This window comes from Zingiber officinale, chromosome 4B, assembly GCF_018446385.1.
Source record: "Zingiber officinale cultivar Zhangliang chromosome 4B, Zo_v1.1, whole genome shotgun sequence".
NCBI lineage: Eukaryota > Viridiplantae > Streptophyta > Magnoliopsida > Zingiberales > Zingiberaceae > Zingiber > Zingiber officinale.
The window spans coordinates 74,502,186-74,524,837 of NC_055993.1; the positions used below are offsets into that span (position 1 = coordinate 74,502,186).

At 33.4% G+C, this 22,652-nt stretch overlaps 1 protein-coding gene across 2 annotated transcripts; it reads right to left on the minus strand.

The window, feature by feature from the left end:
- Window positions 1–2,159: 2,159 nt before the first annotated feature.
- On the minus strand, window positions 2,160–21,866 carry LOC121975156 (ribosome biogenesis protein BMS1 homolog). 2 transcript variants are annotated; one of them, XM_042526605.1, is made up of 19 exons: window positions 21,555–21,866; window positions 20,985–21,111; window positions 20,732–20,878; window positions 20,532–20,622; window positions 20,308–20,426; window positions 18,375–18,565; window positions 17,651–17,861; window positions 12,996–13,233; window positions 12,348–12,796; window positions 9,388–9,502; window positions 6,568–6,758; window positions 6,078–6,424; window positions 5,788–5,881; window positions 5,368–5,586; window positions 3,962–4,198; window positions 3,505–3,714; window positions 2,841–3,110; window positions 2,549–2,752; window positions 2,160–2,464 (listed from the first exon to the last, which is right to left on the minus strand). In XM_042526605.1, exons 2-19 carry the CDS (start codon window positions 21,102–21,104, stop codon window positions 2,318–2,320), a joined length of 3,600 nt encoding a protein of 1,199 aa, XP_042382539.1. In that variant the 5' UTR covers window positions 21,105–21,111; window positions 21,555–21,866; the 3' UTR covers window positions 2,160–2,317. The 2 variants fall into 2 exon arrangements, with proteins under 2 accessions (XP_042382539.1, XP_042382538.1); XM_042526604.1 differs by having other exon boundaries at window positions 21,551–21,866.
- Window positions 21,867–22,652: the final 786 nt, after the last annotated feature.

A 22,652-nucleotide genomic window follows, 5' to 3' on the forward strand; every position in this document is an offset into this window, starting at 1 on the left:
GTTTTAAGGTTTTACTTTGGGATAAGGAATTTCAGTGTTTATATTTGTCTCATGCTTCGTTCAATTTTAGGGTTTATGTTATTTGAAGTTCATAGAGTAAAATGAAGGTCTTAAAACATCTCAAAAGTATCTATTGGATAATAAGGATCTCAATAATAATTATCAAGGTCAATTGATAAGTGCTGAGTTGATTGAATTGAATTTGAGTCAACTACAATTATTTTTATCAATAGGGAATATTTAAGTCTATTGAAATTAAATGGCGGTGGAAAGCGAGCTCAACTAACAATCATCGAGATAATTCTATTGATCTAGATCCACTTTATTTTTTTTTTGCTTTATTATTATTGTAAAATTCCAAGAAATTGAGATTTTGTTTTATTTTGATTTTGATTTTCCTTGTAAGCTTTCTTTTATGCTTTTATTGTTTTGTATTTCTATAAAAAGAAATAGATTTGGCATGAGGTCTCTCCACCTCTAGAGGAGAATAGAGTAACACACTGTAAAATAAAATCTAAGGGGGCGTTTGGTTAAATGATGAGATTCACTATGGGTATGAGTTTGATAGTAGGGTGGAATGGGAATAGGAATAGGAATGGAAATGAAACCCATCATGTTATATGGGTTTGGTTGATTCTCATAAATCTAGTAATCATTTCCAAAATGTCATTCCCAAACTCACAATCCAAACTCTATCTTTTACTATCATTCCATTCCCTCATTCCTAAACCCATCAACCAAACACCCCATAAGAGTCTTAATCATATTAAATTGTAATAAAAAATGATTACATTTATTTTATGTGTCCCTCACATCTCATCTTCATATTATGTGAAAGGAAATAAATTATAGATCAATTTATAGTCGACCACCAAATAACTAAAACTGGAAGAGATTTTTTTCCCCAAAGACGATCCTAACCATATTAAAGCAACTTCTCAGCATTGTTTTTGTTGTCTAACTCTTTTATTTAAGTTTGGCACTCAAGTTGTTTCTATTTTCAAATTTTTTATTGTTTTTTGATCTTATAGAATTTTGTAGATCCACTTATTAAAGACTTCTGGGGAGATATGCATAATAGATGAATAAGGGAAAGGTCCTAAAACTCAACATATAAATTAAATAGGGATAACTCAACTATGATGACTAAAGCTCTTAAGAGTATGGTTCATATGTTGGGTTATCATTGCTTCCACGGGTTGATATAGATGATATTTGTATGGGTAATTATTTTAATAGATCTTGAAGTTAATTTTTAATGACCGTAAAATATTTCGTTGAGTGTTTAGTTTTCCCCGTATAAAGGATCATTGTGCTAAAATAAAATGCCCCCTCCCTCCACACCTTCATGATTATTTATTTATATTTAATCGGAGAGTCAGTAATATTAAACCGCCTAAAATGAACATTATCATCTTTACCAAGATGTTGGGTTATCACTATTTGAGTAGCACTTAAAAATTCCTATGCATTGGCCATGGTTAAAAAAAACACCATAGGGAGCTCGTAGAAGCCTACGAGCATATTCGATGGGTATGAATAACTTGATTTACATTAATGAATAAACAATTCAAGATATAGCAATCAAATAAATTTGATCACGATTCACTACATATAAGTTACTTTTCTATATATAATAATTTTCTATTAAACTAGACTTTTGAAACTTAACAATCAATTATATGTATGATAAAAAATGTAAAAAAAAAATATATCATAATCAATGGATTCAATCAAACAGGTACTCTAACAACTAAGGATAGAGTCCATCTACCTTAAGTGGTCCCACGAGCATAGTTAAATTGATACTCAAATGATAGATTTGTATCGCAATCTACCTAAATTGCCCCTAGGGCTTAATGTGGTGGTAAAGAGTATGATGTATTTATCAAACAACTAAGGTTCATTGTGATTAAAAGTGGAATGCCACATCAAGAGCTTCCTAGGCTTACTTGATGGGTGAAATATAAAATTAGACCGTCCACTTTAAAATTAGTCAGATGATAAGATCTGAATATTTGTTTAAAAAAAAAAACCTTCCTAAAGTGAAAGCAGTTCATTAACGTTTCCTAAGGTGAAAGCAGTTCATTGGCGTCACACTTTAGTACAATAAAAATAATACACGATATGCATTGGTCAATTATACCTTACTGAAAAGATAAACAACTGAAATTGAACTAAAATTAAATAAAAATAAGTATAATATTATTATTATCTTGTTACATGATCGAACATTGTCATATGATTACAACTCTATTAGAGCCGCCAGCATGGACCGGTATATGGCATACATTTGCCAAACAAACTATTTTGTTGCTTATGATTTTCTTCTCTTTTTGTCTTGCAAGCGATAACGTTCTCGTCGCTCTTCTCTTTGCCTCTTCTTCGATAACTGCTCATCTTTCAGTTTTTCTGCTTCATATGCTTTCCTTTTTTCTTGCTCCTTGAGCTTCAGCTTCCTCGTCTACAATAGTGGCAAAGGATTAGAGGAAACACAAGGCATTTACAATGAACACTTGATCTGCTTTTTGCAAGAAAGAGTTTTCACCTTCTCACTCTTGATCTCCCGAAGGTTTTGGACAAGAGCATGAACCTTTCGTTCATGAGGTTCCATTACCACAGCACGACGATTCTCAAGCAGTGGTCGCTTACGAGGTGGTTTGTTTTTTGGTTTGGACTCAAAAGGCAGAGCAGCTTGTAATCTTGCTGGGATCACCAGAGGATTGAACTTTCTTGGCCTCCGCTCAATTGCCTGAGGTATTCAGAATGAGGAATGATAAAGACATGAAAGTAGATGATTTTACAAACTCAGGTATATAAAAAAACACATGAAGCAGCACCTTGTAATCTGAATCCCTATTGTGCGGTATGGGAAGGTTGTTTTTGCGCCGAAGCTCGGCTATCGTCTTCATGCCCTTCCATGTTTGATCTCTTGGTTGCAAGGATGTAGTGACAGGGTTATAGAACTGTGGAACCTCTACATGAGTCCATGCCCGCAGGAAAACAATGTCACTCATTAGAATTCTATCTTCAAATGTGCACCTTGCAACCCCTTCTTTCCCACTCTCCCATCGCTGCTTTGGCTTGTCGCCTAATTCAGCCTTCGCCGCCTGAAACATTACACAATCATATTCAAAGGAGGTACTAGGAAAACATGTCTCACTTTCCATGTTAGACGAAGAGAGAAGGATGTCATGCTTACAGAAGTATCAAAAATATAGCAATACGATACAAGAATTCACTCTATATAGGTTTCTAAAGAAGAATCCATAGTATTAATTAGATATGATGACGAAAGGAATATAAGAACAGGAGGAATGTGCCAATTAAAATACAAAAGATCAAGTCATAGCAATGAGATGTGAAGGCCGGTCTTAATAAAAGATAACAATTTATGCATGCACCCCAGCAACCAAGTGATTGCCGTGAATCATTGATAAGCAGAAAAATAGCAAAACAAGCAGAACAAATTAAAATTTAAATGAATACTTGCAGCATGTTTACCTTCTTAACCTGCCCTCTTATGCCACTCACAGTCCTAATAGCTGCACCTTCAAATTTAGCAATTTCCAAGTCAGAAGTGAACATGTCTTTGATGAGTGCTGTCTTCTTGAATATCTTTAATGGATGACCAACAAGTTTGATCTTCTTCATTATCTTTGTTTCGTGATTGAATTCTTGCACTGTGCCTGTAGCAGCAATTCGAAATCCAGCCTGATGAGCAGTAAAACTTTCAGGAAATGGATAAAGTCAGCAATGCAAAGTCAAATTGGTTTTGGCATAATGAGATAGTTCTATCAGCTGATACCGCCCACGTTTAAGTTGCTATGCAATAGAAAGGCCCGTACATTATGTGCAAGGAAAACAACTTGCTGATAGTTTCACAAAAGTATTCCCATATCATTTTTAAAAGGAAAAGAACTTCGGAAAAATTAAATATACGTTTCCAAAAGGGGATTACTTGATTGTTTAAGGTCTGCAGTGCAAGTACTCCAGTTTGAGGAGGAACAAGAGGACCCCAAAACATGGCTAAGCAAAACATATGCTCTGGTGTGTATTTCAGCATGCGGTAGCGCCCATTTCTATCCTCGATGGTATACACAGGAACTGTCTGGTACCGCCTCCAACCAACTGATATTATAATTGGATCACGTGTCTTAAGAATTTTTCTATGCCATCGGTGCCGCTTAAACCGAACCTAAATAAATATTCAGAACTTTGATAAGCATAGAATCAATCAATAAAAGATGTAAGAATCAAGCATGAGAAAATCAAGGATCAGCACAAAATACAAGCTACCATATTTTTAAATGAAAGATTCCATAAAGCTTCTACTAAATGCTTAATTACAGAACCTCACATAATTTGAACTTCTAGTCTGGAAATCAAAACAAGCATAAAATAGAAGTGAACCCAAATAAGCATAATTCAAACTTCTGCTAAATGCTTAATTATAGAACCTCACATAAGGACTTCCAAGCACATTATATATTTGAAGCTCCAAATAATGGCATAATTAAGCAAGACTCATGTATGAAAAAAAAAGGTAATGTGGCTCAATGTTCTATTAATTTGAGTAGAAATTGCTAGTTTGCTACCATACCAAACCGACCAAAGAATCAACTTTTTTTTTCAAAATTCAAAACTAAAAACTGTGGTAATTTAATCAAGTTCAGCTCAACTAAGTGCATATGACAAATGTTAACAATATAAATATATAAATTTGTTTATTTCCTAACAGCTCAAGTTTTGAATAAGTGCTTAGTCATTCATCTTTTAACATGATACAGGATGTTGGGAATTCAAATTCCAACTGTTTCCCAAAAAAACAAATCAATTCATACGTTGGGAGACCAGAACCAATCAAGTCAAGGGAGTATAAACATATAAATTGGTCACTTTCCTAGTAGCTCGAGCTTGGTTAGCCAATCAACAATTAATACCAAACTAGCATATTGTTTTGTGCAATATAGCTATCACATGATTGTATCCTATTAGTCAATTAAAAATAGATGACTTCTACAATTAGACCCATAAACCTTCCGTTTGTCACAACATTATTTCTCTATTAATTGAGGAAATCTGATTTTATTTCCCAATTTATCAACTCATCACTTTCATTTAATAAAGCCTATCCTTTAGAAAGGAACTATCGTTAACACCTCCCACCCCCATCCATTTTAGGTTAACGATAACAATCATTGATAAATTAGTTTAAAAGGATAAAGAATAATGGAATTAAGTGTATAGTAAAACATCTCAGCTCAGTAGAAAAATCACAAATGAGCATGATATCAACTTCCAACTTAATAGATATAACAAACCAGATTTAATCAAAAAGAGAACTTGAAGGAACGAAAAAAAAACCTGCATATATCCAACATTGTCCTCGCCAAGACCAACACCTCCAACTATGATAGGGTGGCAGGGATCAAAATGCTCAACCATCTCAAATGGAACATCATGAATTTCTAATCTCATATAAGTGCCAATTTTGAAGCCCTCCACCTCTATACGAGTTGCATCATCAAGATCAGCAAGCTCAGATATGTTCATTTGTTTGCGAAGTTCAATCTCAGTCTTCAACTATAACCAAGTACCAACTTCAGAATACTAATTAAGCAACAACAGGTGGAAACAGAAACAGAATAAATGCATAAAAAATGACATTCAGAGATGGAAAAAGTGAATTCTACTCTTGATCTAGGTGTTGTGGGAGTTTCATCTACAAATGAGGAGAATCAAACATTTGACACAAAATCAAAGGTGTACAATGAACAAACATACTTTGTCAAAATATCCACCAGCCTCACCAGCTTGATTTTGATGAAATTTCTTTTTGTTATGATCTTCTTCATCAGATAAGTCAGATCCATTAGCTGTAGGCTTAAGTCAAGGTAGCGACAAACAAATATACATATTCAACACAATGAACATAGAGAGTATGATGAAAAGCATTTTTTTCAAACATTAAGCAGGTTTAGGATAGAAGACGTTAAGTATGAAGACGTTAATCCTAGAGTGAAATTATAAGTAAAAAAGCACAATGACTAACAAGCAGCATTATAAAAGGATATTGGGCATCAAACTTTGCACGGAGAGCAAGCTTTTTAAGTCTTCGCTCTTCCATTTCAGGGTCATTCCCCTTGATAATATTTTTACTACCACCATTATTATTATCTCCTGGAATATCCTTGAACACTTCTCCAGTTTCTAAATCTTCAAAATCACCAAAAACTGTTCCATCATCTCCCATACCTTCCCCTTCACCTCGTTGCGCCGCCTTGGACCAGTCTCCTGTTACAAAGCGATCACGGACAGATTTTATAAGGTCTTCATCAGACCAATCCTTAAGGTGAGTGTTGGTGAACTTTGAGCTATCTTCAGCATTGAGATTATCACCACTCAGGTTGTCCCCTAAGTTCTGCAATCAAGTTTTTAACTGTCAGAAATAATTATCTGAAAATGAAGCCAATTCATTTAAATTAATACAAAACAAATCAAAATTGACAATAATAAGAAAAAAAAACAAGGTGCACAAATTTGTATTAAACATCATTGGAATACCTTTGTTCTCTCTCCTTTTGGCATGAAAAACTCTTCATCATTCTCACTACTGTCATCTGCATCCCTTGAAGTGGTAGACAATACTGGTAGGCTGGGTCCATATACAAGTTGCATTAGGTTACCATTTTTTCTTGACATTGCCCTAGCAAGCAATGATTCTTTCCACTTTGAACTATGGTCAGCTTCATCACCTGATAATCAAGAAAAGAAAAAGAAAAAGTTGAATGGTAGTCCAAAGTTATATTTTGAATAACTGTTTGTGTAAACACTAAGGGAAAAAAAATTGAATGTTTTTTTACTTTTCAATCATGCAGGGAGGGAGCACTAATGGAAGAACTATCTGCACTGTGTAGTATATCAAAATAATTTTGAAAAAAAAATCTAATTCTCCATAAAAATGCTATCATAACACATCTCGAAAAATCTTACAAGAAAATGATAATTGAGTTTAATTTGTCCTGTGGCATTTAAATTCCTTATGATTGAAATTCTCCCAAGCTAGCTAGCCTCTAAAATATCAACAAACATAAAATTGGCATTCAAGACATGAACCAAGTATTTTTGAAATTAATATCACACGAGCACTGGTAATTAGTTCAACCCGACTTAAGTAGTGAGAAGTCATGGGTTAAGCAACATAAGTTTTACAATCACGCAACAGTTAGTATATATCAATTCTTCGGTGGAAAAGCAAAGTTAAATGGAAGTAAACTTTAAAAAATTGGTAAAATGAACCCAAGGGGAACACATGTTAATTTCAAGTCAATGTTAGAAGGTTAATAATGTTGGTTAGTGCGTTTTTCAGATATCTCTAATTTGTAGCAATCATCTTATCCTCATACAAGCAGATGCCAAAATGATTGCATGATTTTATTTTAAATTTTATGTTACAATGATGAAGCATTGTTTCAGTAACTAAAAAGCAAATGTAAATAGCTATCCTTGGAAGGAATGCCCTTTAGCTCCTTTTCAAAGGTACCTTGCAGTTGGAAACATACCCAATAAAGAGCCCTCAGGATAGATACAATAAACTTCAAGGTCTTATTTCTTCCATATAGAAAGGGATCCCAGATGTAAAATATCCTATTAGAAACACCAGTCCACTAATCAATTTGATCCGTCTCATACATTGGGCGGATTTCAAAATTCAAAGTAATTTGAGACCACGGAACCTTAGAAGTGTCAACTAAATACAAACTCAACTTATTTAGTATCCAAAAATACCACAGCTAATCAAGGTTGTCAAATCCATTTGATGAATTTTAGAATTGTGAATTGTAAAATTCAAATAAATTGCGACATATATTTTAAAAAATCAACTCTTCTTTATTTGGAATAATTTTGGTAAAAGTAAGTTAGTGTTTATTCATATAGCATTGTGCAAATAATTCTTGTTGCAATACAAAGTGAAATGAAATGAACAATAAAAAAACTAGTGTCAGCACAATCAACGACTAAAAGAGACTTATAATATTTCCTTCTCTGTCAATGATACTTTGGGATTACATTCACTTCGACTTTTATACTTTTACCATATCACAAAAAATTCATATTTTCTTCTTTTATGACTTTGATTTAATTTCTAATACACTAGATTTATTTTAATGCCTTTTTTGAATTAAATTTACTTGATTAATTGGATTTAAATAAATATTCATTCCTTTTTAGAATTGTATAAAAACAAGATTCATATCAAATAGTGTTGAATTGAACCAAATCATCATGGCCGTTTTATATTTTTTTAAGAAATGTATCTTTTTAAATGTGAACTGTAAGTGTAACCTTGAACCACATAAATCTGACAAGTCTATCAATGCAAGCAAATGGCACTTTTCAAATCTTCTGGTAAGAGGGGAGATTACAAAAAAATACATTTTCTTTACAAAAAAAAATCTCGTAAGAAGCCAGATTTAATAATACTAATCAAAGAATGTTGAGGAATTTGATAACAGAATGATATGAGCATATACATAATATTGTCGATTATTTTGAGACACAATTCTACTACATTGGACAGCTGTAAGATTAAACTGCCAACGTCTCAAACTTGGATGAAAAAGGTTAAGAGTTGCATTAGCCTCAACAACTAGCATTAAAATGCACAAACCTCTATAAGCATGGATCTTAATCATATTTCTGGAGAGATAAGATCCATGTAGTCACCTGAGATAGTTTGGACAAATGCAACTTGGTGTTTCTTAAAGTTATTCGAGTAAAGAAAGTATGTTCATGAGCGACACCTCTTACCAGAAAATCATTTTCTCAATCCAAAGTTAGGTTATGCATTCCAAAAGCAGCTATTGAAATGCAAATCATAGTCAAGTATTACTGAAGATATTAGTATATTCAACGATGTTGTGATAGCATTATATTAGATTTCTACATATTAATAATAATTTGATCAGCTTAAAGTCAATCATCATCAAGTTCCCAGTTCTAATTATTTAGGCCAAGAATATGAAACTTGAACTCATGAGTATTTTCTTCAAGCTATTAACTTCTTAAAGCCTGACTTGGTTTAATAATCAGTCTTTGTAAGCCATGAGGCCCATATAACACCATAAAACTCAGTACTAATTTTTGCAAGCAATCTTACTTGCATAAATTCTTTAATATGCTTGGGTGAAGTTTGGAATGTTGTTTTTAACGATTTCACGTAATTAAAGATTCAACAACTTCTCAAATAACAACTTTATTTTGTTCTTGCGCCTCGTCTTATTATATTCCACTCTATAACTCTGTTGTATACTTCTGAGAAAGCTGCAACAAATTGTGCTCCAAAACCAAAACAAAAAACCAAAGCATAAAATTTCTTGATACCTGAGTTGAGATCATCATCACCCTCAGAAGATTCTGAACTAGAATGCAATTTATCATCATGAACATCATCGTTGTCACTGTCATCATCAAACTCTTGCAAATCATCTCCAGAATCCTGAAACAAGTCCAACATGAGAACCTGAAGCTATGAAGCAATTATTTAAAAATCCCAACAAACACAAAATCCTAGGGGGAGGAAAAATCACTGCCCGGCCATATTTGAGTAATATGCAAGCAAGGTAAAAGACTAAAATGATGAACAATTTGTAAAAGGCCCAGCCACTGATGGCATAAGGAAAACATAGCTGTAGGTGCAAAAGCTCCTTCGGTCACAGATAAATTTTATAACAAGTGATAACATCTGCAGGCATAAGATGAATATGATTACCTGGCATAAAATGGTGCACACATCAACATCTTCAGAAAAATAAAAATTGGACAAGGCATCTCATAGCATATTTATCCACCTAAAAGCCTTGTATATATTGAGATGACAAGTGAAGAGCATTTTGCAGTATCAAAGTAACAAATCACATTATAAATCAATTTAATATCCACAATCAACTCATGAAAAGTACTAAAGCAATGCACTTCGCTCAACAGCATGGAAAGGTTTCATGCAAGCACCAGATAAGTACCTCAAAATAACCAGAAACTTCAAAAAGCATAGACCATTTCTATTCATTCGGAGCAAAATCATTCAACTGATTTCTGATTATAGACACAGCAAAAGGACAAAAATTGAAAGCCATATAAGTACCAGATATTCATTTGAAGTTCAAAGAACCACAAATCTGTGGTAAGAAGAACATGCAGTAAAACAAAAATTCTGCCAAAACATCATTCTAAAACCAAAAAATAGTGTCCGAGCCAGAAGTTCTCTTGTGCACAAAAAATTCTTTAATCCATGATTTTATATACAAACAATAATAGCAGTTGATGGTGTGCCAAAATTTTATATCATGAATCTACAAAAAAATTACTTAAAAATATATCATTGAATATTTCTGTACTAATGCAACACAGAAGAACAAGACTGAAAATAGAGACTAGTAATTGGGGCATTTTACACATTCACCCAAGTCAATGGTCAGTCTAAGTCATTCATGTGGTAACCACACGGCAGAAAAATTTGACATAGAAGCGACATAAAGAAAATTGAAGAAAACGAACAGACAGTTAAAAAACACCTTTTGTAATAGATAATTTGTCTGGCATACCCAACTATCCTTCCATGTGGATGGCACAATAGATAGAATCACAAAAAAATTAAGTGGAAAGATAGGGAGAGAAGAGGAAAGAAAGGGAAAATCATAAAATTACACAGCATAGAACATATATTACCATGTACATTTTGTGACATTTCTCCTCCCTCTCTCCCATCTTTCCATCCACCAAACAAACAAACTCTAGTTAACAAAAAGAGGTTCAATCGATTTAAATATACTAGTGATATAGTCTTGCATAGAATTCGAGGTTCAATTGATTTAAATATACTAGTGATATAATCTTGCATAGAATTCAATGGAGTGATATGCTCCACAAATAGTTGGGACTTGGGATGTACTCAAGAGACGAGTAGCATGTCAGGGTATTATTTGAAATACATGTTAATGTATAATATGTAACTAACAGTAGAATACCAAACTCCATTTAAATTACTATAAATAGAATCAAAATTGATTAGTAAATAAAGGGGGGTTGTGTCTTTCATCATAAACAACTATAAAAGCTAAAACAAGCTCTGATTTTTCTATGCATCTATTCTCTAGTTAATCTAACTGAACAGAATGAATGATACCGATCTGTGCTGTATCTATGGACCAAACTTTCCTGGCTTTTCAAACTATTATCATCATAGTGGTAAAAAAAAGATTTAAGGAGACCAAAGTTACCAAAAGTCAATTTGAATTTATGCATGAAAGGTCAAAGATAAAATCTATACATTTGAAAAGTATTGGGAAAAGAAACAAATCTTACACATATTATTCATTAACCTAAAAAAAGCTATTAACATAGTGTATATTGAAATAATTAAGGATAAGGATGTAATAACAAGAATGAGGACTCTAGACAGATTAACCAAGGATGTAATGATAAGGGTTACATCAACCCTAAACTCTAAATTCTTATTTCTTTAAGCTAGTCGTGGATGAACTCACTAGAAGCATCCAAGATGCATTGCTATGATGAATGTTAAATGTAGATGGCATTGTCTCGATTAACGATAAGACACGTGAAGTAAATATTAAACTCAAATCTTGATAAGAAATATTGAAAGTAAAATGTTGACTTATTAAAGACAGAATATATGAAAGTTAAATTTAGTAGTAGTAGATGTAGGGGTTAAGATAGGAGATGACCAGTTACTAGAGCTTGAAATATTTAAGTTCGTTTTTGTAAAAAGATAGAGAGATTAATACAAGCAAAATGGTTGAAATGGAGAAGGGTGTCAATTGTTTTTTTTTTTAATGATAGTAAGGCACTTCTAGAAGTTAAAAGTTTTATAAAACAACAATTAGGCCTACTATGTTATATAGAGTTGAATGTTAGTTTATGAATTAAGCCAATAAAAGATGAGAGTCACAAAGATGAATATGTTAAAGCAGATATGTAAATACAAAATAAACATGATAAAAAATAAGAGCATTAAAGAGAAAGTTAGGATTGGGGCTATTAACAAAAAAAAATCCGAGAGATACATTTAAGATGGTTCAAATATGTACCTAGGTGGTCAATAAATACCCCAATTATGCACATTAATCGAGGAAAAGGAAGATAAAAAAGAAGCAATGGTTCATTTAAATATAGATAATGGTATAGAAAGGGATTGAGCATAGTGGTGAGGAGGATCCATATAATTGATCCCACTAATTGAGATAAACCTTAGTTGTTATCATATTCGCTCCAAATTAGGAATCATAAATAAAGAAAAACACAAACAAAAAAAATCCCATTACCTGTAAATGATCATTATTTCCAAAGCTAGATGAGGTCACCTTTCTCCTTAACCTTCCATTATGAAGCTCAACTTCTTCATTGAGATCATGGCTGAATGGATTCATCTGTTCATCATCTTCAAGATCATCATCCGTGGCATAATCATTCCCTTCATCAAAACCATCAGAATCACTATCTCCTGTGAGATTGTTTTTCCCAGCTTCATCATCCTCTGATACTTCATCACCAGAATGATTGGCATCCTCTTCCAGGATGCTAACGTGTCCCCCACTGTGCCCATCATGGTGCTGTCCATCCGGTACATTACCCTTTGCATGGCCATTATCGGAAGCAGGAGGCTTTTTTCTACTGAAAAGATTTATGAAACTTTGTTCCAACTTCTCATCAATGGAATATTTAGTCTGCTGAAGTGTTTTTACCAATGTTACTCCAACATCATTAGGTTTTCCTGACAGCAATTAACAGAAATAAGAGAAAAAAAATGATCACACTATTCTGTTCAAGCTCATAAGAATTGCTAGTTGCAAAAGTATCACTACTGTAACCAATTAGCTCAAGGAAATAAAACCATCCAACAAGGAGGTCAATTCCATGATGCTACAAATAGATGAAATTTGCAGTACAATACAATATCGCATATTTAATACCTTTCCCAGAGGATCCAGTTTCTTCATCAACTTTAGAAAACTGAACTAGATGATCATTTATGTTTACATACACCGCATCCTTATCATAAAGCAGCTCCCCAAGACCCGACATAGGAGCATAGAATAATTTTTCCTTGTCACGCAGACCCTTCTTTTTGCCAGATGAGGGTAAAGGACAGGGATCAGCCAGGCTAGCTACTCCGGTTAATGCAAAATCACCAACACCAGTAATATGCACCTGGCATAATTGGCAGTAGCATGTTAGGAGAAGATTTTGAGAGAGAACCGGCAATTACCAAAGCTCAGAAGCAAAACAGCACTAACTATTTGATAGGTAAACTATGGATATCAGCTTCAAACTTAACTGAATTTGGCTCATTCAAACATGTATCATGCAAAGTCCAAAAAGAAAACAAACTAATTAGTTCTTCCGATTAATTTGATCAGACAATGCAAGGTAAGTTTAATCCTTGCAACATCCTAGATCAGTTCACATCAAACCCAATATGAGATTGTAAAATCCCACTAGTACTGACCAGGGTAAGTTCTAAACTGGGGATTAATTGGGCTTAAACTAGACCATCGTCCTAGTTGTAGACCAAATAAAATTGCAATTATTTCTAATTTTTGGTTTTCGAAAATTAACTTTCCTTTCATGACAACAAGGATAACTTCGCTACATCTCACAAATTACAGTTATATTGAGCAAATGTCCAACTCCAAGTGCTAAGCGCCATTATTTTCAGTTAAAACAATTACTCTGTGTTTTTGTTTGTTTACCCAACAAGGACAGTCAACTTAATTATTTCTGATTAATCAAAAAGTGTAACTTACAACTTGATTTGAACATAATAGCAGAGCATGAAACCAAAGAATTTAATGTGATTAAAAACATGATTAAGAGATCTAGATATTACTAATTGTAGAGTGCTTAGAGTTCAAACAAAAGATAAGAGACTAGATCCATGCAGCCAATCACAGATAACTGGGCCTAAATCTTGGTGATGCTAATGTTGATGCTTGACATATGGAGAATTGATTCCCCATCTGAACGAGAAAGTTATTTTCTTAAGCCAAGGATCATTATTCTGCATCAATATTTTTATTATAAAAAATTGTTTTGGCACTTCCTTTTTTAAATTAAACATGTTCAACCTGGGCGATGATGACAATTTGTTGTTACAAACACTTTTATGTTAATGATTTTAACATATAAAAGGTAGAAACGAAATAATGAAATATTGTCAAAATATAAAATAATATAAATATAAATATATATGAAAAATTGAATACATAACAGCTACCAAGGTTTAAAATTTCGACCCGTGCCGAGGTTTCGGTCTCAGACCGGAACGATACGGTTTCAGTATTGTATCGTGCCGTGCCGATACAGTTTCGGTATTTTTTATTTATCTATAGTAATTATAAGATAAATATGTTTATTGTGTATATAAAAATAAGTTGTATATTGATTTATTATAAGTTCTCAATTATTGAATAATTTAATATTGTTAGAAAAAATAATTAAAAATAATTTTATTTAAATAGAATTGATATATTAATAATTCAAATTAAAATGGAAGTATCTATAATAATAATAATAATAATAATAAATTAATACAAGATATTACTTTATATTAATAATAATTATATAAATTAACTATTTATTCATTTAATTAATTATTAATTAAATAATATATATTTTAAATAATAAAAACTATCAAGTAAAAAAATTTAAAAAAATAAAAAATATATCAGAATATAAATATAATTTATTAGATTTTTTTTTAAAAAAATTTAGAATTTTTTTAAATTTTTTTAAAAATTTAAATGAAATTTAAAATAATAAAAAATATATTAGAATATAAATAAGAATTATTATATATTTTTTAAAATTTTTAAATGAAATTTAAAATATTATTTTTTCAGAATATTAATTAATAAAATTTATTTAATTTATTTTAATTTTAAATATATTTTTTATTTATTTTATTAGGATAATTTAATTAGGGCTTATAAAAGCCTCTTCGAAATATTACACATCCTCCTTGGGAATTCTTTAAATTAATTAAATAAAATAAATAATTATTAAAAACAGAAGAAAAAAAAAAACGCGCAGTACGGGATCGCGAGATCGCGCCGCGATGGTCGCGCCCTGCCGGACGATTCCGGCGCCGCAGACGCCGTCGTGCGCGACGCTGCAGAAGGCGTCGCACACGACGCCTTCGGTGCCGAAGGCGTCACGGGACGCCGACGGAGGCGTCCCGCGTCTCCTCCGGCGCCGCCGAGACGGGGACGCCCCCCGTGCCGGTTTCGGCCGCCCGGCGGAACGGTAAAAACCGCCCGTGCCGAGCGGCACGAAACGACATTTGTAACCCTGTCAGCAACCCTATTTAAAGATTTTACCTTAAATTTTAGATAAGGTAACTAAAAACCCTCTGCATCAGCAGTTCGGATCCTCTGTCCCGAAACTTCTCTGTCCCCATGTCCCACTACCGATCGGACGGTCCAGATTACATCTCAAGACATCATGGCATCTTTAAGATGTGTGCAGTATCCTTGTGATGTGCAAGACATCCTTGAGATGTAATCTGGACCGTCCGATCAGCAGTGGGACATGGGGACAGAGAAGTTTCGGGACAGAGGATCCGAACTACTGCATCAGTTACCCTATCCATTCCCTAAATTTAGATTTGATGAATAGTGATTCTCTAAATTTAGGGAATGAAACCTCTACCCTAAAAATAAAATAATATTTCTTTTTAATCTCTCTCCTTCCGCTCAATCTCTCTCCTTCCACTCATTCCATAAATATAATAATAAAAAATAGAAGAAAGAGAAGAAAATAATAAAAAAATTAAGGATGATAGAAATTTTAGGATATTTGATGTAGTGTGTAGTGAAAAGTGATTATTTAAATTTAATAAAGTGGGTCATTTACCCTAAATTTTAGATATAATAATAGAGAAATTGATGTGGATGCTCAAAAATGAAAGGCTCACAATGAAAAAGAAAATATTGATTCCAGCTCATGGATATTATAAAACAAATATAACTAAAAATTACTCAAAAAACTAGAAATCAATTTAAAATGGCATCAAATCATTTAAATTTATACTAAATTTGATTTTAAAAAGTAGAGGAAAGAAAGATAAAGGTAGGTCAGTCCACACATCGCAGCATTCTTGCTTTATAGCTTCAACCATTAACTTAGATACATCTTAGAAACTGACTTCTTCAGATTTTTTTTTTTTGTTTGAAACAATTAGAACCTAACCATAAACAAACTAAAAACGTAGAATGCAAGATAAATTTTCAAATGGTAGTCAAAATAGGCCAATACCAATATGGAAACCCCAAGTTGGGTCCGTGTCCACAAAGGTCAATCTGAGCCAAGACATCAGTCATCCCATATATAGAAAGAGAAGTTTAAAGAAAGTATATATTCCAAGAAACTACCTAGAGATGAGTTAACAACACTATAAAATAGATTAAATTAATTTAAAGTTCATCAAATTATGAATGAAAAGGATGAAATAGGTTAAATTTTGCCAAATTAAATTAATTTTGACGAACTCAACCAATCCAGCTAATTCAACCTCCTGCCTAAGATTTGTTACCAGGCCAACCTTGTGGTTGCATGTGCCTTACCACTAATTGGACCGCACATTTTATCCATCCCTTCATTTAGTATTGCTTGGACAAGTACTTATTGATCGAGAGAGAATATATAGTACCTCTCCTCTCCTGATCAATACTATCTCAAATTCCATTCTCAATTAAATCCACTAATATGAAATAAATGATATTCAATAACTTTTATTAATAAATGTATCATATTTACCACACCACATTGATTTTGGTGGGTAAGCAAATGACCATGAAGAGAGGAATCCGAGTGGATATACTTTAATGTTTTTATTTAGTATTAATAAATTTTGATTTGTTGTTTATCATATTTGGCATTAATAAATTTTGATTTGTTGTTTATCAATAATCTAAAAGATTACATTTGGCAATAATATAATATTATTGATTTGTTCTATAATATCATTTTAACAAATAATAAAAATAATAATATGGTATTATTCACCAAACAGAAACACAAAATCACTAATAAATAACTAATCTAATTAATCAATTCTACAATTTATTACTTACATTGTGTTATCATGCTATTTCATAGTTTGTATCAATCCTATGATTGAACCCCATTTGATTTTTTCTATAATATCATTTTAACAAATAATAAAAATAATAATATGGTATTATTCACCAAACAGTAACACAAAATCACTAATAAATAACTAATCTAATTAATCAATTCTACAATTTATTACTTACATTGTGTTATCATGCTATTTCATAGTTTGTATCAATCCTATGATTGAACCTCATTTGTATCTTTTGCATCAAATTATTAAATTTTCAACTCTTTTATCTTTTGTCAATAATTTTGATTGCCCAGGTCCTAGTGATCCAATAAGACAGATACAGATATGTTGACCATTTGATCTGGACAACCATACCGATTTTGATAACCATGAATTTTCAAAGTAAGATATTACAAGGAATATAACCATGCAGGAGAGAAAATTGGGAGTCAAGAGAACTTCAGAAATGATTAGCACAATACGATATCAACGAAGGAATACCTTGGTCCCTCTCTTCATATTGCTACCTCGGAGATAGCCATACAACGTGATGTTCCTGTCACATTTCATATTTGCATGCACTCTTTCAGGAGGGGTGACATCTTCAAAGCGATCTACCAATATATAAGGATGAGAAGATCTCCAAGACAATTGTTGGGTTTTCATTACTGAGATAAACCTTGCAAGATTGTGAGTTTCACGTTTTGGGTACCTATAGTGCATGTAAAAAAATAGGTACAACTTCAGTTGATAAGAACTAATCAACTATCAGATCATCATAAAAGATAGAAAATAAAATTAAAAAAATTGGGATGTTCAAGAAGATTCACAAATTTGAATAATGAATGAACCAAACGATTTGAACACAAAAAAATAGACTGGAGGAATCTTTCATGTATATATCATAGAGAAAGAGGAGGTAAAGCCTTCAAAAAATAACTATGAGCAGCATCAAGAGTTTCTCAATCATCTACGTAGCACAAAAAGTTTTGGAGCATAAGATGGAACAAGTCCATCTAATTAAGATTCATTAAGTAAATAGGAGGTCTTGTGCAAAACAAAATATCAAAAATATCGCTAACAGTATTTCTGAATGGTGTGCAAGTGAGTTGCAACTAGTTAAACAATCAAGAACAACTACCAAGGGTTTGCACTCAAAGACAATTTAATACTCACAAGAAGAAAAAAGAAAGTGAGAGGAGAAAGACAATTTGAATTTTCTTACTTTCCATGAATTAGCCCAGATAGATAGAATAACTTTGCGCCATCTCTAATCTCAGTCCAAAATCTATGCTTCAATCGCTGTTTTGTTTTCCTCAACTTTTTAACATCCTTGAACTTGTCAATATGTGTAAGAACTCCCATAACCTTTGGGAAACCATGATTTTGCAACACATTAAGGAACTCAAACGTTTCCTGTAAGGAAAGAAATTATAATTTAGATTCACCTAGTCAATATGCTTACACATAAAATCCAACCGTCACAACATTAAGAAGTCAATAAGGCATGCAACTATGAGAAGAATTTTTCACAATGATAAATAAATTGTAACAATGAACCACATGACATCATCTTAGGTTCCAAACAAAAGCATATGTGTGGGACATTATTGTTGCAACTAACAAATTTGGTTTTGTTGCATTGGAACCACAAATGATATAGTTACCTTATTGTGTATGTGAAACCTGTACATGCATAGGGTCCTAGAATTAATTGAGATGGTAGCATATCTTAAAGAATCCTCTAGAATAGGGAGGCTCGATAGCCTAAAGCTAATTAGTCATCATATAAGTGGGGGCAACGAACACAAAGGAAAACGTTACTAGGCAACAGAAGAAATATAGACTGAACCTCAGCTGAATACCTTTGTATAATGACACCACTTTGGGTCTTGTGACTTTGTTAACATGGGGCTAAAAGAGAATTATGTAGTAGAATCTTTAGATCACAGGTCTTTACATCCTGTATGATCTATATAGTGACATAGTCTTCATTCATGAACACAACTGTTAGATCAAATGTGGCTATTGAATAGAAACCATGCACAAGATTACTTATAAATTTCTCTTACTAACTTGTATACCATTATAGCATGCACATGACAGTTTTTCCCCTAAATGAGCATGCTCACCAAGTAGGAACATTTCTACCAAGAAGAAAATGATTAAGTGCATAATGCTTTGGTACTTAGAAACCACTTGCCTACATACTCTACAACACCTTTTTCAAGTTTGTGTGTGCTTGATGAAAATTAATAGCATGTAGGGAAATGGTTGACGAATGATGATATATATGTTGTGATTAATTGCACCAATGATAAATGATTTAGCATGTAGGTTAATAAACTCCGAGACATATCAACACCAAGTTTAGAAAACATGACTTTGTTAAAATTCCCAAAAACACATGACACATTATTAACAAGTTGTCTTACCTTCAGAAACTTCCTTTATAAGGGCTCATAGTTGTGGTTCATTAAATTTTTGGATGTCTACTTTAAAGCACAAAGACAAATTTTGTGTACAATTCTTTTATTTTTCTAACAATCTTGTGTATGCATAAAAAATTGGCTACATGTAGGATTGTAAACAAGCCAAGTCAAGTCAAGCTTGATTGTATTCAAGCTTGTTTATTAAAATCACAACAAGCTTGAGACGGTTCAAGCTTTTCATCAAGCTCAACTAGAGATATTTTGCCTTATAAATTAGTTAAAAGTAAGTACTTAAATCATTTTCTAGTCTTTAACAAAAGTTACAAAAAAAAAAAGTATCATCCATTTATACATTTGAATAAAAATAATACAATATGATCATAATCAACATTTAGACAAGTTAATAAATCAATTTGTTCATAAGTTGTCCATGAATTTTGTTGATGAATATTAATGAGTTGAGCTCACAAGTATTCAAGCTTTTTTGTTGTGATAAGCTTGTTTATTTAGGATATTTTGTCTTATCAAATGAACATAAATGAGTCCTCATTGACCTGAATATCAAGTTTGTTTAAGAACATCATCTTCATTTCCAACCTAGATAAATGAGGCAAAATGTGTCACTTTCAAAATTTTAGTTGGTTTAACCTTTGGGCTTAGGGCAACTGACTATGCCAGATTCTGTCTATATGAATATAATAGGAAAAAACAGATAGTCATACTCACCATCTCAAAACCATAACTACCGTCAACCAGCATCAGTGCAAGGTCAGCAATTTTTGCTGCATCTATCATACCATTAATATCATTTGGGCACTCGATAAACTGCACCCTCCTTGACTTTCCTAGGAAATTAAAAGAAATATTTTATTATTTCATATTAAGATCTAAAAAAATGCCAGATAAAAGGGAAGGTAATGCAATAACTACGCAAGAAAAAAAATATAAACCTGACACGACAGTAATTGGACCACGAACTTCAGAAAGATTGTGCTTAGTGTAATGCTTTACCAAACACTTAATCAGAAGAGATTTCCCAACCTGCAAAATATTTTTTGGTCAATCATGCCTATTTCTCAAACCACCCTCTCAAAGCAATTAGACCAAAGCAACTTAAAATTTTATTGTGATTGAGATATTAAAATATGACCTTGGGAGGTCCCTGCACAACAACAACAAAAGGAGGTTGCTCCCCAGTAGAGCGATCTATGGTGGGAACATGAAGCCTGCGTTGCTCTTTCTCTGCAGCTCGAGACTGAAGTCGCTTGGCCTTCACAGCCGAATTAAAAGCAAATGCCTAAAGGAAGACAAAAAGATAAAATCCTTTTATTTAATGATTACAGAGAAAAAAATCCCCAAAAAAATATGGAAAAGTGGTTCGCTTGGCTGGCTGTTCCATGAACCTTTGGATTTTTATTCTTTCCATCTTCCTCTGAATTTCCCTTCTTGTTCTTCTTTTTGGCAGAAGCACCCGCTTTATGTGATCGATGGGACTTGTGCGATTGTTCCTGATCCATTGCCATTGTCAACCTAAGAAACGAAGTTCCAGAGCACATCAGCAAAAATATTAATTAATTAAATAAAAATAGAAAAGTAAGAGAGAAAAGCTAATCTAGAAGGGAAAAAAATACAAAACTCTAGAGCCCCAGGACCTCTTCGGACTCACTCTCGGTTGCTGCAGGAAAAGGAACTGTCACAATGGCGTGTGTTAGGAGGGAAGAAGGGCTTCTGATAAAGGAAAATAATGGCAAGAGACGGACGCGTATGGAAGAGGAGGCTGCTACGGTTCTCGGGGACAAGGGGCGGAAAAAGGCATCTGCGGGATTACGACAAGAGACGAGAGTAGGGAGATCATCGGCTACTGCTCAAAGAGCAAGGTAGAACATCGAATAGGAAGGATAAAACTCAAACCCTACATGCGCAGCTACAACCCAATCAACGCAAATAAAAACAATCCGCTAACTCCCACCTACTCGGCTGTATTTCTCCCCCGCGCCAGTAACGGAGAGGATGGGGACGTCACGCCTTTCCTTTCTCGTAGTGGTGTGGCTGGGAGAAACAGAAGACGTCGACGCAAGAGCACGGAGCGGGGAGGGGGATTGCGCGATCCTCGGTGAGAGAATGCGAAGAGTTAAGTCCGATTGCTATTCCGCCTCCGGCGCCGGAGTTTGGAGAGAAGGAGGAAGAGGCGTCGGAGAAGACGGTGGCGGCGTGGCGGCGTGGCGTCGCGCGTGCTTGGGGTGGGCAACGGGATCGGCGAAGAAGGAAGGGTTTTTGAGTGGGGAGGTTTTTAAAAACCAAACCGGTTCGGTCTGATATGATGCCGATTTATAGTGACTATAGATCGCAAAACAGAACTTAATTTCTAGAGAAATTAACATAAGAAATCTATATTATTTTTGACATTTTACTAAAAAAAAATAAGAAATTAATCAATTATTTATTTAATTGATTGATTAACTAATTGAAATTTTTAACTTTAACTAGTTCTTTAAGAAAAAATTATGAGGAAATTGCCTTCAATTTCCCAATCCAAAATTAAACTTTACATACAATTCTCATGTCAATATAAATTTGTTCTCAATACCTAACCAACCCAGTTTATTTATTTTAATTTGCTAACCCTAGAGAAATTATCATATGACCCTCATTTGGATTTAAAACGCACAACTGCTCCTTTCTCTCCCAACGTCCGATGCATCACTCCCCAACTTCACGACTCCAAACCTCGATGACACACTCCGCCTCCGCGACTGCAAACCTCAGCGACACACTCCTCCTCCACGACTCCAAACCATCAACGACGCACTCCTCGACTTTATCCTTAAATCATCTTCATCGATATTGAAGGCAAAAATAAGAGAGGTGGCAGAACCCGACTAAACCATCTTAACCCTTGAATCATCGATAAGTAAAATTTATATGCCCTAGATTTCGACTAATTTGTTATTCCTTTGCAAAAAAATTGAAGTTTTAGTTCATAGGTGTTTTAGTTCATGAATCTTTTCTATTTTGTGAGGTTGAGATTCAATAAAATTAGGTTTAGGTGTCCGCATTGTAATTTTATGAAT